Source organism: Agelaius phoeniceus, chromosome 1, assembly GCF_051311805.1.
Source record: "Agelaius phoeniceus isolate bAgePho1 chromosome 1, bAgePho1.hap1, whole genome shotgun sequence".
Taxonomy (NCBI): Eukaryota; Metazoa; Chordata; class Aves; order Passeriformes; family Icteridae; genus Agelaius; species Agelaius phoeniceus.
The window spans coordinates 112111506-112128331 of NC_135265.1; the positions used below are offsets into that span (position 1 = coordinate 112111506).

At 37.4% G+C, this 16826-nt stretch overlaps 1 protein-coding gene across 1 annotated transcript in view; it reads right to left on the bottom strand.

The window, feature by feature from the left end:
• PRKDC (protein kinase, DNA-activated, catalytic subunit) overlaps positions 1–16826 on the bottom strand; it is an 82893-nt gene that overhangs the window by 21419 nt on the left and 44648 nt on the right. The window contains exons 52-68 of the mRNA XM_054637612.2: positions 16567–16678; positions 15059–15183; positions 14816–14965; positions 14231–14404; positions 13316–13414; positions 12418–12628; positions 11651–11840; positions 11080–11295; positions 9670–9782; positions 8496–8627; positions 7149–7328; positions 3745–3953; positions 3156–3294; positions 2535–2723; positions 1792–2016; positions 1085–1193; positions 241–352 (exon numbers count right to left, since the gene is read on the bottom strand). Of these exons, the coding sequence (XP_054493587.2) occupies positions 241–352; positions 1085–1193; positions 1792–2016; positions 2535–2723; positions 3156–3294; positions 3745–3953; positions 7149–7328; positions 8496–8627; positions 9670–9782; positions 11080–11295; positions 11651–11840; positions 12418–12628; positions 13316–13414; positions 14231–14404; positions 14816–14965; positions 15059–15183; positions 16567–16678 (2685 nt within the window). The remainder of the gene's footprint in view (positions 1–240; positions 353–1084; positions 1194–1791; positions 2017–2534; positions 2724–3155; positions 3295–3744; positions 3954–7148; positions 7329–8495; positions 8628–9669; positions 9783–11079; positions 11296–11650; positions 11841–12417; positions 12629–13315; positions 13415–14230; positions 14405–14815; positions 14966–15058; positions 15184–16566; positions 16679–16826) is intronic.

A 16826-nucleotide genomic window follows, 5' to 3' on the forward strand; every position in this document is an offset into this window, starting at 1 on the left:
TATCAAAATAAAATTTATTCCCTGGCCATTTCTCAACCTCCTTTTGCCCCTCTCCACAAGTTAGTCACACAAACTCCCCAGTTATATTGAGAAAGCTACTACCACAGTTAAAAAAGGAAAGAAAAAAGTAATACATTGGATCAAACCCCTCCCATAGAAAAACAAGCAGCATTAGAAAAAGCACTTCCTGGAACTCAACAGGCAGACAGAACCTAAGCTAACCCAAGAATGCAATTTTACCGGTTTGTAATGATATCATCCCAGATGTTCATAGGATCCATTTTAGCATCTGGATATCTGCTTGTCCAAGTTCTGAGAAGTCTCTTAAGGGAAGCCTCTGAAGCTAAGTTACCTAGAAATCAATTGAGAACATTTTAAATGCATTTGAAGCCAAACAGCATGAAAACAAGGCTAAACAAAATATAGTCTAATATTCAAACCAGGAAACTGCCATTAAGTAACCCACTGGCATTTCTGGGCTTGCACTAAAAATGCTACTTTGTGATCATCATATCACTTTTGTTTATTGCTGAAGCACAGGGGGTTCTGTAAGGACATCTGTGTCAACTGCCACTGGAGATCACCACCAGGTAGTTTCCTTTCCATATATGAACATGCTGGAACCTAGTGGCACTGTTAACTAAATATCTAATTTGTTTTATGCACACAAATGTGTACTTCAGGACTACATCAGTAGGTGCAACTTATATACCGCGTCGATTTTTTCATCTCTGCTAACTGCTATTTACTACCAAAAGTTACTCCAATAAAAAAACTTAGCTTAAAACTTTAAATGACACTTTCAAAAAAGAGATGCTTAACTCTTATCACCAGAGTTATGCAAATTAAACTTTGCAATAGAACACAAAGTTATGTTCAATCCTATCTTACAAAACTGTAATAGGTCTTACTGTCAAGAAGACAGTAAGAAGTAATTCCAGACTTTTGCTTCTTCAAACAGCAGTCCAGAAATTCAAAGTTCAGGAAACCACAATTACTGAATACAAAAGGAAAATTGCTTGAGAACAAAAAAAAAAAAAAAAAAAAAAAAAAAAAAAACCAAAAAAAACCCAAAAAACTTTACTTCTTTTGGTCATAAAATTGATGAAATCCTGTATTTCTGTCAAAGCTTGTACAGACTGCAGTTTGGTCATTCGACTTTGATATAACAAGGAATCAATACTGGAGTAGCTCTGAAAAGAAAGGGAGAGAATCAAAGACAGAATTTAAAGCATGGTTCTGTTCAGTGCTATACAAATTATTGATCTGATGCTTTTGTACGTTTTGTATGTTTAGAACCCAACCTCTTACAAGTAATTTAAGAGCTGATAATCAGAGAGCAACTCTGCTTTGGACAAGCACAGAGGCATATTCTAGCTGCAATTCCTATCCTAGGTTTGAGCTAAGTACCACAGTCTAATCAAAACTCAGTAATGGATAGAATTTGTAACTTCCCAATGCAACACTCTTTGCAAGCTTGTTCTGGGGACAGGAAGCCCCTGGAAAGATGAACAAAATAAATTTTTTATTGTCTGCACAAACAATTACTCTGAAAAATGTATAAAAGATAAAATCAGCAAAACAGAACAAACTAAAACAGAAGAATGCACTCCATTGGCTCACTCACCTTTCATCATTGCAAGCAGTGAATTTAAAAGAAGTTTTGTCACCTGACATGGAAGTCACTGAGTGTTTCTCTTGAGAGTAATATCTAGCAGCAGTAATAGTAACAGCAGTTTTATTGTTCCAGTTTACACAAAAAAAAATACCAGAGATGGAAGACATTATTACCTGCATGAAGATCTGCATGCCATTGCTAATGTAATATTTGGCTCTGTCAAAATCATCTTGCAGGATGTACAGGAGACTAAGTTCTTGGCTGTAGTGCATTTCTATAATGGCTTTCTTCTGTTCTGTCTTCATTGCCTCATCAATAAAGGTTAGCAAAGTCTGGTCATTCTCCCCACTGAGCAGTAACTTCAACTTACTGCGTATTATATAGGGCAGATATGTCTCCTACAAAGTGAGAACACAGTCTTTATTTCTTGGAATGGAATAACAGATGATCAATTTTTTTGTTACCAGTGGCAAATCAAATAAATAAAAAAAAAATTTTGAATTTTTTAAAAGATATTTTCACTTTCGACAAATTCCTATTTGCTAACAAATCAAAGCAGTCTTTTCCTACAGCTCAAGAAGTTGTTAGTAAACTTTACCAGTTTCAAAATCCATGCTTTGGTAACTCTTAAAATAGGAAAAAAATATAAGTGAGAAAAGCAACAAAAAAGACTTGCAAAAGGAAGGAGACAATAAAGCTGGTCCTATGGGATCTGCCACAGACTTGAGGTAAAAATTAAACATCAAAATGAACAAGCAGAAGTAATTGTTTCAATTTTTAAAATATGATTCTCCACTCATTTCCATAATAAAGTAACCCAAATAATGCAATTGATTTTCACCCATAATCTCAATACTGTAGGGCATCCCTACAGAGATAAAAATGGTGCAGTACCAATGAAATAATTTCTAAAAACCTGAAAAAATGGATCATTCCATGTTTTGCTTAGGTCTGGAGGTTTTCCACTATCAATATTAACAGTAGCACAATACTCCAGAGACTTCCACATTGTGAGGTGGTCATAGCATTCCAGAGATGCAAGTTCCCAGAAGTCCTTCTCTGCTACTGTTGGCTCTCCATCTTGCCAGTCTTCTTGGGAGAGTGCCTAGGGAATGAATTTGAAGGGAGAGTAGTGCCAGATTCCAGCCAAGAACCTGTTTCAATTCTAAGTCATGGGCAACTTAACTGTAATTAATTCTCATAAAAATATCTATCCATTTACCAGAGTGCGACAGCAACATTAAATGCAGAAAATTCAATCTTCAACTGCAGTGTTTATACATAAATTAATTTCAGGTAGCTATCTTCAGAAAACCTACATTTTCAAAGAGTGAACATTTTAAAATAAGGTTTGAAATCTGTCTTTATTTTTACCCACTGCAACTCATGCCATGAACACATGCAATTTGCTCTCTCAGGGATGCAGTGTGCCCATGTGTTTTTATTTGTCTGCCCAGATAATTGCACTTTTTCCTAATTTGATTAGTTTTAAGTCATGAGAGAATTACAAAACAAAAATATCTTGTTGTAATTTTACCTTATCATAATATTGAGCTGCTTCAGCATAATCATTCCTTGCTTCTGCCAACAAAGCTTTCTGTGTAATTTCCTTAGTCCCAATCTTACCACTGAAAATACCACGAAGGGCATCATAATCCCCAAGGGATCTGTAGAGCCTAGTAAAATTGAAAAGAGAAATCTTTTAAATAGCTCAGCAGATGTATATCAATGCAAACAGAGGCTATCTAAAAAAAAAAAAAAATTCAATTAGCAGTAATATTATCAGCTTGAAATAGTAAATTTCTAGGAAGTATTTCTTATGTAAGATCAGAAATACACACTTAACTACATAAACTTCATCCTGTAGGGTAATAGCTGAACTAGGGAAACTCCTGCAGTTGAAAAGCTATGAACAAGATTTTTTTCAGCAGTCTGACAGCATCATGAGAGTGTACATTTTTAAAATTTAATTGCGCTCACTGACAGTATTAACTGAGAAAAAAATTAAAAGCATATCTAATTCTAAAAGACAGAAAGACTAAAAAAGAAATCCCACAAGCCATAAAAGCAGAGTTCTTCACAGGGCAAACCTAAGTGGGAGTAAATTGTCTCAAGCAAGAATTTACTTAGCAAGTTCAATCCATCTGATCACATCTGGGGGCAGCTCTGTCCTCCCACGCATCCTTTTGGACGGGGGCTCCTCCACAGGGGACAGAGCCATCAGGGCACGCTCCAGGAGAAGGATGCCCATGGGCTGCTGCAAACTTGCAAGGCAGCTCGTGCTCACATTGGCTGAGTCCAGTTCCAGTAGCTCTCTGTGCTGGTAACTCATTTCCTGTAGAATAAAACAACAGGTGTCTAACTTGGTGTAAAACTATACAGATTTGGTATCCTTTTTTCTTATAGTGCAAGCTGTAAAATGGAAATAAGCCATTAGGCCTCCAGAAGTTTCCAAACCAGGGAAAACTGGAATCTTTTCCTTCTGTGCTGTTGCTCTTTGTACAGAGAACAGTACAGAGTAACCCCATACACTTTGGCTCCAAGACATGGGACAACTCTGGACAGAATCACAAGGAAAGTGGGGGAGAGGTAGATGGACACATTGACAGCCTGAACTTTTCTTTCTGTTTGTTGGCAGGATTTTGCCTGCTACACAGCAGCTGTGCTTCACTTAGCCTGTTCAGTGGTGCATTCCTGCATAAGCCAAAGGCACGATTTACAGATTTACCAAGAAGTCTTCTCTGAGCTGGAGGCTTTCTATCCACACACTCAGCCAGTTTTAGCACATCACAACTTCCTGTTAGACCCCTCTGGTACTGTACTGTCTAACCCTACCTGATTTAAAGACATGACAATATTTCTCTTTATCATATTTAACATTAGTCCAACTACAGAATAATCTCTTCTTCAGGGATAAACATTCTTGTTTAGTTGAAGCTTTTTTTTTTAAATACTTAAATCACTATTTTAAATACAGATAAATAAATCAAGAAGAAAAAAATTCACAACATGGAAGAGGTGCAGTATAGCTTTCATTACAAGAAACAGCACCACATTTTAGAGTAAAAATTAAAATCAGATTCTTGCAACATGGCACGTTCAAGGATACAATGTGAAAAGAAACACTGTTTGGAAATTGCAACAGGAGACTGAGAACAACCAAGTTACACTTCTTTGATAAATGACAACCACCACAAAAACTTCAGAAGAGGCATCTGGCATTAGCGAACTCATGACACAATGTGTAGAGTTGGGACTCAAAAAACCCACAGCCTCTTGCAGCTTCCTGAGTTACAGACCAGTCAGATCCCAGTGAGGGGTTGTATTTCAACTACTACATGTATTTCAACTACTATTAAGGCAATTTCAATTAGCTGCACACATGCCCCAGACACATTCCTTGACTGCCAGCTTTTAGGGGTTACATCAGGAACACAGTGACAACTGCACAAAAATCTAAAACCTTAAGAACAACTTTGCTAAGGTAAGACCAAAAGCCCTTTCTCATACCACAGGAAAAAGGGTAAGAACTGTGCAAATATAAGGGTATATGCCAAGAATGAATATCCTCCCAAACTTACAATTTACAGACATCATCCCACATCAAAGGAGGTATCTTTCTATTTAGTGCATTTTGGTGACTATTTGATCACTTATCTTCTCAAAGCAGAGGAAATGTCCCCTGCTCCATATGCAATGAGCACTGTCTACTTACACCATATGTTCAAAGATTAGGGAGAATGGCATCCAAGCTGGCCTGGCAGCTAAAACATTTCTAAGGCAATTATAAGTTCTTCAGAGGCCAAGCATCTCTTTGGAGGCTATGTAGACTTTTGTCATGGAGTTAACTCTTTTAGTATTTCAGTTGGTCCTTAATCTGCCCTGAAGTGAATCCCAGAGCTTCATAGTCAATTTTAACATTATATGTATAGACAAAACCAGCTCTTTTAACCCTCCAAGTTACTCTCCTGATGGGACGTGAACCTGTAGAAGATTAAGAAGTCAAACAACCAGAAGGAAACAGCAGTAAAACAGGAAGCCTTTCTGAAATCAGCCAGTATTTATTATGCTCTTGGTATAAAGGAAAGAGAAGCTGTACTTCCAAAAGGCCAAGCCACTAGGACCCACATGTGTGAGTCAAAAATGAAAGCCCTGACGCTGCTGTGCTCTTGCTCACACTCCCCCAGGCTGCTCTCTTGATCAATGTGAACTCAATTCCCTACTGGGAAAAAACTTCCTCTCAGTGCTTGCAGGCTGTTTGGACTTCATGATATTGTACTTTTGTTATTGATGAGGATGGCAAGAAGATGCTCTTATTGCTCTTACAAAGTCTGTATTTTTGATGAAATTGAATTTACCTACTTCTTGAGTCTCCATTTTATGTCTATTCAGAAAAAAAAAAAAAAAAGTAGCCTAATGCAACAGTGTTACTAGCGGGTCTAGACAGCATAATTCAACACAAATAATATCATCAAGATGGAACCAACAAATGCAATGTCAAGAGGGAATATTAACAGATAGCTATTGTGAGATGCTGGCTCAAAAAATACCAAGACAGACCAGAAAAATCCCCATAGTATTTGACCTTTTATGCAGCTGCACAGAAAAAAAGTAAACAAGAAATTACATTTTTTCAGATGTGTAATTACAAGTACTAAGAAGCAAGGTTTCTCTCTGTTTACAAAGCTAGTTCAAACTAGATGGTTCTCTTGTATTTGGAAGGATACCTACTGTCACAAAGTATTTAAATTTCCATAACAAAAAAGAAACCATCAGCTGCCGCTGAAAAAAGGATTCCTTTGAGAGCCAGGAATCACAACATCAATACAGTTGATAAGAATCATTAAATACAGTGACAGTGGGTATTTAACAGGTGCTAGGACAAGGTTTTTTTATCTCTCTGAAAACTGGGTTAAAAGACTGGGTTAAAATTCACAACCTATTCCAGGTCAGTATATTCTCATAACAGAAAAGCTCGTGTTTCCTCTCCACTGAAACAACTGTGGTGCACCCACTCATCCTCTGGTGAGCCCTTCCTTCATTACTGAAAATCCCCAGACAACTACTTCAGGGGACTAATTTGAAAAAAATAAACAAGAGAGACTAACAACAAACGGTCTGACAGCTACTGATATCCTCAAGACATCAAAGAATTCCTCAGTAAGCACTTCCCAGAAACAGGAAGATAAGCACAACACCCACAGAACCCTTTCAATTGTTCTCAATTCCCACTTCAATTGAAATAGCTTTCATTTGTAATCAAACCTCTTCTTGTTACTGATGCAATTAAAACATTAGAAGGTGACTCAAACTCTAGAGATCAGAAATGTAGAAACCTTGAAAAATCAGTTCAGAGGTATGAGCTACCTTGTTCACCTCAAGTGTCACTTGAAATACCCATTTGGTTAACAATTCTCCTTCCATCTCAGTCTAAACTTCAGTGACAGTATTTGACCTTCACTACCCTGGGTTTATCAGACATTCAGAGACATTATTTCCAGTTACTTCCATGCCATATATCAGGATTTACCTGGATGCACGCAATGAAGGGTGGAAAGTATGACAGGCTCATACTGAGGAAATTATTGAAGTCGTTCAGCAGCTTCTGGACAATGGAGTTTTTCTCAGAAGGGTTTTTAGATTTTTTTACCTCATGAAAAATTCCACTAAACAAGCTGCTGAAAAGTTGCTTGGCAAATGTTGGATCTTTCTGTGAATTAAAATAAAAACAGTAAGGTCACTGAACTTTGCTGTGACACAACAGACTGTTAAATAAAATTAAAAGCTATGACCCACCCTGTACCTAATCCCTAGGCACTCTTTGGGAGTGGACTATTTAAACTGGCACGCATCTTACCTGTGCTGGGAATTACTGTACTACACATTCAAACACTATTTTAATTCTTCTGCTTAAAGAAACTCCAAGGCAATGCAGATTTTCAGGCCACAGTGCCAGTGGAGAGGGTGGAATTTGCAATTTTCACATATTCACAACTCCCAGTTGTGAACCAGAAACCAGACACCAAATATCATGTTAGGGATACCACAGTCCATGAAGTGAGTTTCAGGAAAAAAGAAGACATCAATGTGTGAGGAGACCAAGTCCTAAAAATTGAGGCAGCTAACAGAGGGACAGACTGTGTGTACAGACAGACAGTTTCGTCTGAGATTTACAGGCATTTTTTTCAATCCAGAATCACATTTGTGTGTGTAACATAATCCTGTGCATCTTGGTCTATCATGGGTCTGGAATTTGGTCTAACTCTTTATCTAACACTCCACTCTGAGTGTACTACTTCCATCCTTTACAGAGAGATAAGGGACTATCAATGTAATGAACTACAAAGGTAATCAGGAAGACTGTGACTTCCCAAAGACTGTAAAATGGGATTCAGTCTACTGTTCATTTCAGTCTATAGTTTCTACCACTCTCATGTAGGAAAAGGAATATTAGATCAGCTTTACCGAGCAGGCTGAGTCCAGTCACACTAAGTTCATTTGTATTTTTACAAGTCTATTACAGACATATAACAGAAGTGAAATGGCTGTTTTGTTACTGAACAATGAGATGTCCTTTGCAATAATGTCTGCAGAGACCACCATCTGTTTCTCAAGCAGAGGAACCTGCAGGAAATGGACAACAGCTGATGTATCCAGTCCTCAACTGCTCAGGTGAGGCAAGCAACAAAGTCTCTTCTCTGAGCACTGCACCAGCACAGGGGCAGAAGAAACACTCCCTCAAAACAGTCTTTAAATGTGTATCACAGTGGTTGACTGCAAAGCTCCAAATGAATTTTCAAAGTGATTGCCTAGCTACAAGACACTTTCCCTGCAGGACCAGAAAACTTCACAAGTGACCTTTGAAAAGCAGACAGACCTGGGCAAGGCCCTGCAGAGGGGCAATGAGACTGCAGTATTCAATCTGGATGTCAGGAAGGTCTCCCACTCGGTAACTTCTGTACAAAGTAACCTGGGCATCATACTTCATCTTCAGCTCAGATTTTATCTCCTGAAATGCATTAATCATGTAAAAAAAGAGTTAGGAAATGCCCTCAAGCTGTGCCAAGAGAGGTTTAAATTAGATATTATGAAAAAGTTTTCACTGAAGGAGTGGTCAGGCACTGGAATAAGCCTCCCACAGAAGTGGAAGAAACACCATCAGTGGAAGTGTTTAAAAGACAGGGGATTTCACTGGCTGTATTTTGGACTGCCATACAGAATGCATTAACAGGTTCTCTCATGTAGGGTGGGAGGAAATGGCACATTTAGCCTGCAAGTAAACATAAATGGGCTAAAATAGGTGCTTGTGTGGTTCTTCCAGACATAAGTTCTGTTTACACAGTTGTCTGCATCTGCAGAGTATTACAGGAGTGTCTCAAACTGGTAGCTCTCAATCCTGGATTCCTGCTCTTGGGACTAAATGTTATCATTTTTTGACAATAATGTGTGCTATTTTTAGTAACAGGAACATCTGACAAACTGCTACAGAGCTTAAAAACACTTAGATTTATTGCAGGTACATAACACAATCAGAAAACCCACAAAGTAGTAAGTTTCTGGCCTTGAGAAACACTCAGCAAATGATTATTACTGACATTCTTCAGGTTAAAAGTTCAAACCAGTTCTGGGTAGTCCATCAGCTGGACCACATTTTTGAGTTCACCGTCAGACACTGGATAATGTTCTCCAACAATTTCTGCAGTGTATTGTAGCTCTAAGGCTCCTAGTTTCCAGAATGACAACTGTAAAGGGGTTCCCAATAACTGTTAGGGAACAGTTATTGGGAACCCATCACATAAAATCATTTAATGCATTTTAAGTGGTAGACTGGAAGTGTTATCATCCAGCTCTTTTCTCACTCATGCTAAGTAACATCATCGAGCTTTAGGGCCATAAATAGCATTATTTCCAAATTAAACCTTCTAAAGCTTTTAAAGTAGCAACCAGTACCTTATACCTACCCTTTCTTCACAAAGTTACTACAAGAGATGGAGTATAAGATTGCAAATGCATCAAGACTTGGAGTTTTAAACCCATTTGGATTGACTAACCTTTTCTCTTTTCTGTTCAGCCAGACTTTTTCTGGCATAAATCAGACTGAGTTTGTCTTGGTCCTTCAAGAAACGTCTCCGCAGTCTTAGAATTTCTGCTCTTTCTTCTATACCTAAGGAACATATGACCATGTCCACAGCTCTTCCTTTCAGATTTAAGGCAAAAGCACCATATAAAAACAAACATCATCTTTGTATTTACTAGCAAGTAAATACAAGGCCTTTCAACAAGCTAGCCAATGACAAAAAATTAAGTTGCTCTTAGGAGAAGAGATATTAAGCATTTATATAGAGACTTTAGGTGCAAGGATGAGGTATAAAGATCACACTATTATACAGGGAAAGACCCTAAAACTTATGAACAAATATGCCCCATATGCCAGATTTATTTTCAGCTCTCAAAGGCATGTATGGCATTTGCACTGTATTCCAGAAAGTATATAACTCCTTATATAGGGGTGCTAAAAGACATTAAAATATTGTTTAGTAAGGATATTGTACTGTATTTTTTAAGTACGATTACAGAACTGCCACTGGATCAACTCCTGCTCAGGACAGTCATGGGGAAAGGCCACTTAACTGACTGTCAGCTCAGTCCACTTCCTAGAAGAGTGAGCAAACAAAAACATACCACTGTAGCTGGTACTCTCCAAGGGTAGAAGAGCAGGGACTACCTAGAAGGTAGACTGACCTCTCTGTTTCCATAGCTCTGCCCTGAAACTGCCCTGTTTCAGGGCAGTTATGACTAATAGACTGAATAGAACTGCAGTCTGTTAGTCATAACTGCCCTGAAACACCTCTGAGGTACGGAAAAGGTTGATCTTTATAGCTCTATGCATGAACTTCTCATGTCATCCTTTTGGTCAATATTTTAATGGCAGTGTAGACAAGGGTTAAAGAGGGAGAAGGATCCTAAGTCACTTCAGGGCAGTACTGATATTTTTCACTTATTTACTGGGTGGAAGAAGGAGCATTCTCAGAAAAACAAGAACTTCTAATGACAAATTGTAAAATGTTGGAGATCATGTCAGCACAGCTGAAATGTTTTAGAAAATATGTTTAAAGAGATCTCTTCTTTAAAGAGTTAAATTTAAAACAGAAGGGTCAGAACTGTCTGATATTCATGCTGTGATCCTCTTAGGGAGAGGTAGGAATGCAGAGATCACACTGACTGGTTTCTCATCTAGCCAGTTCTTTCAATGAAGAAACATATAATTTTACAATTCCTAGCACAGTCCTAGCTTTTTGTCACATGTTATGTATCATCACACACTCCTGGAAAAAAAATCTCTCAAGCTGAACCTCAATTGGGCTGTCTCAAAGACAATGGACTGCCAGCCAAATAACTGACAAGGATGGTTTATAAAAGAGTACTAATTGCATGGAAATTGCACAGTAAGGCTTACAGACCTTTAGTTTTGCTGTCCACTTCATCTCCAGGCAAGCCCAACCTTTTTTTCCCAAAATCTGGCCCCACTGGTTTGAAGGTTGCTTGTTTAAATTTTTCACTCCTTTTGCTAACCAACAGCATGGATGAAGACAAGGATTCAGAGGATGAAGGAACTGCATACTCTGCCAATGTGTCAATGCTACTTCCAGTTAGCCAATTAAAAGAACTTCTACCACCTGTAACAAGAAATTGCCAAAAAGCTCTAACATACTCAGATATAAAAAAAGTGAAAACATCTCTGAAGCAGGTATTTTTTCTCTCCCAAAAATATAATTTCCTAGTGTTTAAGGGCAGAACAGCTTTCAAGCTGCTAGGTAAGCAGTGTTTATTTTACATTAGGCAGAACATAAAATATGTATGAGAACAATAAAAAGGTGATTTTTTTTCTCATACCACAGACAAAAAAAAAAGCCCTGGAAAACAAAATACTAAACATTTTTACACTTTTATATTAAAAAGTTATATGCAACAGAAATTACATCACTCCTACAGCAAAAAAGAACATTTCAGAAAACACTAGTCTGGACTTACCGCCATGCTGTGTAGGTGTAAATTCATATTGCCTTTGGGTAGCCCTCACTTGCCCATGGACTGACCCAGAAGGAGAAAGGGATCTTTCCTGTGACAAATTCCTGTGGGTACTTGGAGAAGCCTGAGTCTCCACAAACATTGGTGTGAGCACAGTGCTTCGGTAACGCCAGCTGGAGTCAACTACAAAGTCCTATCAACAAAGAAAGATTTTAAGTAGAACAATAAAGATGGAGGATTTCTGCATTTCTTCATTGAGCAGGATGGCAGAAATTACAGTGCAGAAATCAAAACACCCTCCCAGGCATAGGGGCAAGATTTGACTATATATAAAAGTAAGCCCAACAAACCACAAACATGTAGAAGCTCTCCACAGCTCAGTAAAAAAAGCTCATTAACTTAGACTGGTCAGCTGAGGACTGATTTACAGCTCTTGCACCAGTACTCCTGTCTCTTGACAGTATTTCTCCAGTTGATGCTGCTTCTCTCTGCTACCCTCTTTCTTAGCATTTCAGTACTCTACAAATCAGCTATTCCTGGTATATTATTTTAATCAAATATACATTTTTTAAAAAAAAGTACAATTATTGCCCCCACAAAATCATTAAACTTCTGATACTGTGCACAACTCATAGCTGCTGCACCTGTTAACTTTGGAGCACAAAACACTTTGAAAAATCTCCTTCATTATGCCATTCTTTAAGTCATAATTACATTAAAGAGAAGAATTTGTCACATAGTTGCCAACAGGACAACACAGTACAATTCACCTGAAATTTGCATTCAGACAGTGGATGCTCAAATATTTTTCTGGAATAATCTGGGCTCTTGCTAGTCATTTCAAGCAGAAAATTTGTGATTAGACTCAAGTAATGTGTTTCAATCTTGGTGGAATAGAAAGAACTTAACAATGACAGCATACGGTCAAGAGTATTTGTGGGCAGCCTTGTCTCATGACTCCAAAAATTCCTAACAATTAACCTGTAAAAGCAAAGAATAAAGTTATTCTTGGTCATTTTCAAACAGAACCACCCCCTGCCACCAACTTCTAAAAAAGCCAAGTAAAAAAGGGAAAAAAAACCCAAACCCACCAGCAAAAAACTTCAAAACAATAAGATGTTAAGGCCTTAAACTAACACTTTCATGACAATAATCTTCCATTGAATTACACTGAATTCCTCATTCATCTACCATGTTCTGTGCCTCATGTAAAAGGTTAACTCTGAAAAAATTATTTCTGTCAAGTTTTTTCCTTTTGAGAAATGCTATGCATGGAGAAGCACCAAGATGTCCTCTTTCATCTTTTGCTTCATCAAAAGAATTTCTAAAAATCTAACATGTTATCTACTGTTGTGTGCTTGTGTATATCAGGTCCTCCTTGTTCAAAAATTCCAGAACATTAATGCAGAATTATGTTTAACATCATGAAACAACCTCACCGCAGCTTAGAAATTCGTTCAAATGCTTCACTTAGACTTGGTGTAACACCATGGGACAAAATTTTATAAATTAACTTATTTGAAGAAAAGGAAATGGTATTATCTCAGTGTTAGTCTTTTATATAGAAATACTTAAAAAAAACCTCTAAGGTTGTCTTTTGCTATAAACAAAGTAAGAGAAATGGAGGGATTTTTATTTCAGACAGTTATCACAACACTCTTTACTCACTGCAGTTCAGCATTTTCATCAATCAGTCCTTGAAGCAGTATTTCTTTTGCCACTTTGAGTATCTCCCGAGAATCATCATCTGCTTGACTTTCTGGATCACTGATGGTGGGAGAAAAATATGCCTTAATGACTTCTCTCAAATAATCCACAGCAAAATAAGAAGATGAGGATGGTGGGACAAAAAGGAGGAATATACCCTCTGATAAAAATCTCAACTTGGCATAAGAACATGAGTTTTTCCTTGCCAAAAATGCCTTATATCTCCACTACTAAAAAAAAAAAATTATCTAATAAGCTAATGTTAGGTATTTATTATGAAGTTTGCAAGGTTGAATCTGAAAAAACAGGCAGGGAATGCTTTTCACAAGTGATGCTGGAGTAAAGATTGACTGTACTTTTTCTTCGCAATAAATGTCCATTGAAAGAGTTATCTTGGGAAAATGCACATAAAACACAACTAAGTTAGATAATTCAACAGCAACCCACTTGTCAAACTGAGTATGTCTGTTCCCTATTTTAAGGGGTCAAACAGAAAGACCATCTTTATACTACCAGATCTAAGTGATCCAGATCATGCCCATGTGCCTTAATGTATCCTCTACCCAAAAGCAAATTTCTTTAATTAGTTACAAATTCCAGCAACAAGAAAAAAAGCTGGAGCATCAAAGTTAAGACCTCTTATGCCATTCTGCTGTGGTGATGCAAAATCCTAGTTTTGATCCAAGTATTTATCCGTTATTGGAAGGGATAAATTTGTCACCAAAGGTCAGAGCCAGTTAGGCAAATCACAGACTCTATGCTTCTGACAACTGGAAAAATCCCTCACCAAGAGACATGAAATTGGAAGATATTACAAACACTTCCACTCTGACTGTGACAAACCACTGAAAGACAACACCTGCAGTGAACACATACCTGTAATTATCATAAATCCACATCAGGATATCATACATGCGCTGTCGACATATTACAGAAGGGTGAGAAATGAACCCTGTCACTGCAGGAAGAAGCTCTTTAAGTTCCACTGGTTTTAATTTCGACAGCATCTTGTGTACTATATCCAAACAAACCCTTTGTCTTTCATCATCCCTGAAAGAAGAGAGGAAAAATAAAAGCTCAGTTACATTGCTTTTTCTCATCACTGCTACATACAGAACCAGAAGATCAATTTATGTTTTAACAATATTTGGTTTTGCATAAAGGGTTTTAGGTAAATACTTTGGCACTCAGTCTAAGAGTAAGAATATAAATAAACTAATACAAACTACAGAAATTGACATTCTACTGGTATTTCATCCTAAGGCTATTTTAGAGGTGTTTGTTCATTTTTCACAATGAGCTGACTATTTTAACTCCTACATTACATTAGCTCAAATTTGGGGAACAATGACCAAAAAGTGAAGGTGATTATAAATGCTTCTGAATGTAAAAATGTTGTGGGCAGCATAGAAAATGTTATCAAGAAACTTGAAATACCATCATAATCACACGACTACTTACCTATGATTCATGATCTGGATAAAGTCTTTACTCCTTAACTGCAAGTGGAGATCAGGAACTTCCTCAGCCCGGCACATTATTACTTCCAGACAATAGGTTTTCATCACACCATGAAGTTTGGGTATCAAAAAGAATACTGCATTCATAAACCTTAACATAACCAGAAGTCCACAAAGAAAAGCAAGTTATTCTCTATTATTCCTCTAGATTTACAGTCAATATACCACATAAATCATGACATACCTGTCAGCGAGAGGTGGAAAATTCTTAACAACTTTATTCAAGCATTGAATAAACTTATCATGTTGCGTGTTCTGATGATGCTTCAGTTGTTTTACAACACAATCATAAACTGGATCTTCAAGTATCTGAAAATGAGAAAGACAGTAAGACCAGGATACCCATGAAAATCATAACCACCTTAATGAAACATGGTTTTAGGCCTATACTGTTTGATTCTCGTGCATTTCACTAGGCAAGAGCCAGACAACTCATCTCAACCTTAATGGTGTTTCATGGGTCCTGTACAGCTCTGCCTGGCTAAAACATATGACTGCTACTTAAAAATATATTTGTGAGCTTCCTTTCATTGGTTTGGAACACCTTAATTGTGTAGTAGAAATTGCTTAGTGTGCTTATATAAACAGCTCCTCATTCAGTATAGAAGGATTCCAATTAATGAATGCAAAAAAATTAGACATTTTGAGTAAAAAGGTGAAAAACAACCAGCAACCTGTAACTAACATCAAAGGAATAAGAGTTGTTCAGGGTAAAACTTACACCATCTTTGCTCATTTATTCAAAATACTGCTTATAATGGAACCTGAAAGACTGAGAAAGACTTAACGAAGCTTTATGAAATATCCTCTACAAACTGTGACAGAACAACCAGAATGCAATTAAGTGGGGAAAGAAGCAAGGATAATAAGGAAAGAAGGAAGAATAACCTACAAGGTCTGGCTAATACTCCACTTAGCCAACAACCTGGTATTTTTGTTTCCAATAGCAGTTACAGAATTATATTTAGGGGGGACATATGACCCTGGCTGCATTTTGTCCTCTTTTTCTCTTACACAACCCAACAAACCTTTGTCATTAGATTAAGCATCTTTGAGTGTGCATTGCTGTCTCCTGTATTTAGAACCTGTCCACGACATTTTTTTTGCATGAATTTACCTAATTTCCCTTTGAACCTGATGATCTGCTTACCCCTAGCACCTCTTCTGGCAGCAAACTCCAGAAGTTCCCAAACTATTGTGTAGAGAATTACTTCTAGCATATGTCTCAAATTGACTTCTGTGATCAAGCACAATCCCTCAGTTCTAGCACTGTAGGATTTGATGAATAACAGTTTTGTACTCACCTTATCCACTACCTTCAAAATAACTGGTCTCAGATACAGTTATTCAAAATGTAGTTCCAAACCTCCCAACCTGCTTTTCTTTTCCTCTTAAAAACCCCCAACTTTAAAACATACTGTGCTAGTGTTGCTGGCTGGCCAAAGCTGAACAAAGCCTCAGAAAGAGATCATTCACTGTCAGCTCCAAAAGAGCAAGGCAAAAACTCTGCACTTAGTCTGCCATCAAATTCTTTTCCTGTTGAGTTAGTAGTTTGAATTTTTAGTTATTCTGTTGGATAAAGACTGCTGAGTTTTAAATACATTAATTTTTGGATCTGAATCGAGTAGTCATATAAAAGATAAACATAAAATTAAGACAGGAAAGGTCAAACACAAAATACAGTTCACTTACATTTTCTCTCTCAGCAATGTATTGAAGAGCAAGTCCCAAGACTTCTGCTGCAGCTGCATAAACTTCTCTATACTTTAGTAAGCCCATGTTGCTGGTCAAAGCTTGAAAATACCTAGCACAAAAGATACACCTGCAGTAAGCTACTAATCCAGCAAACAAATTTAAACTGAAGCAAAAAATTCATATGAGCTGCTCACAGTCATAGTGACTGCTTTCAGAAGAGCTGAATACAGTATAACATGCATTTTCCACTTGCAGTG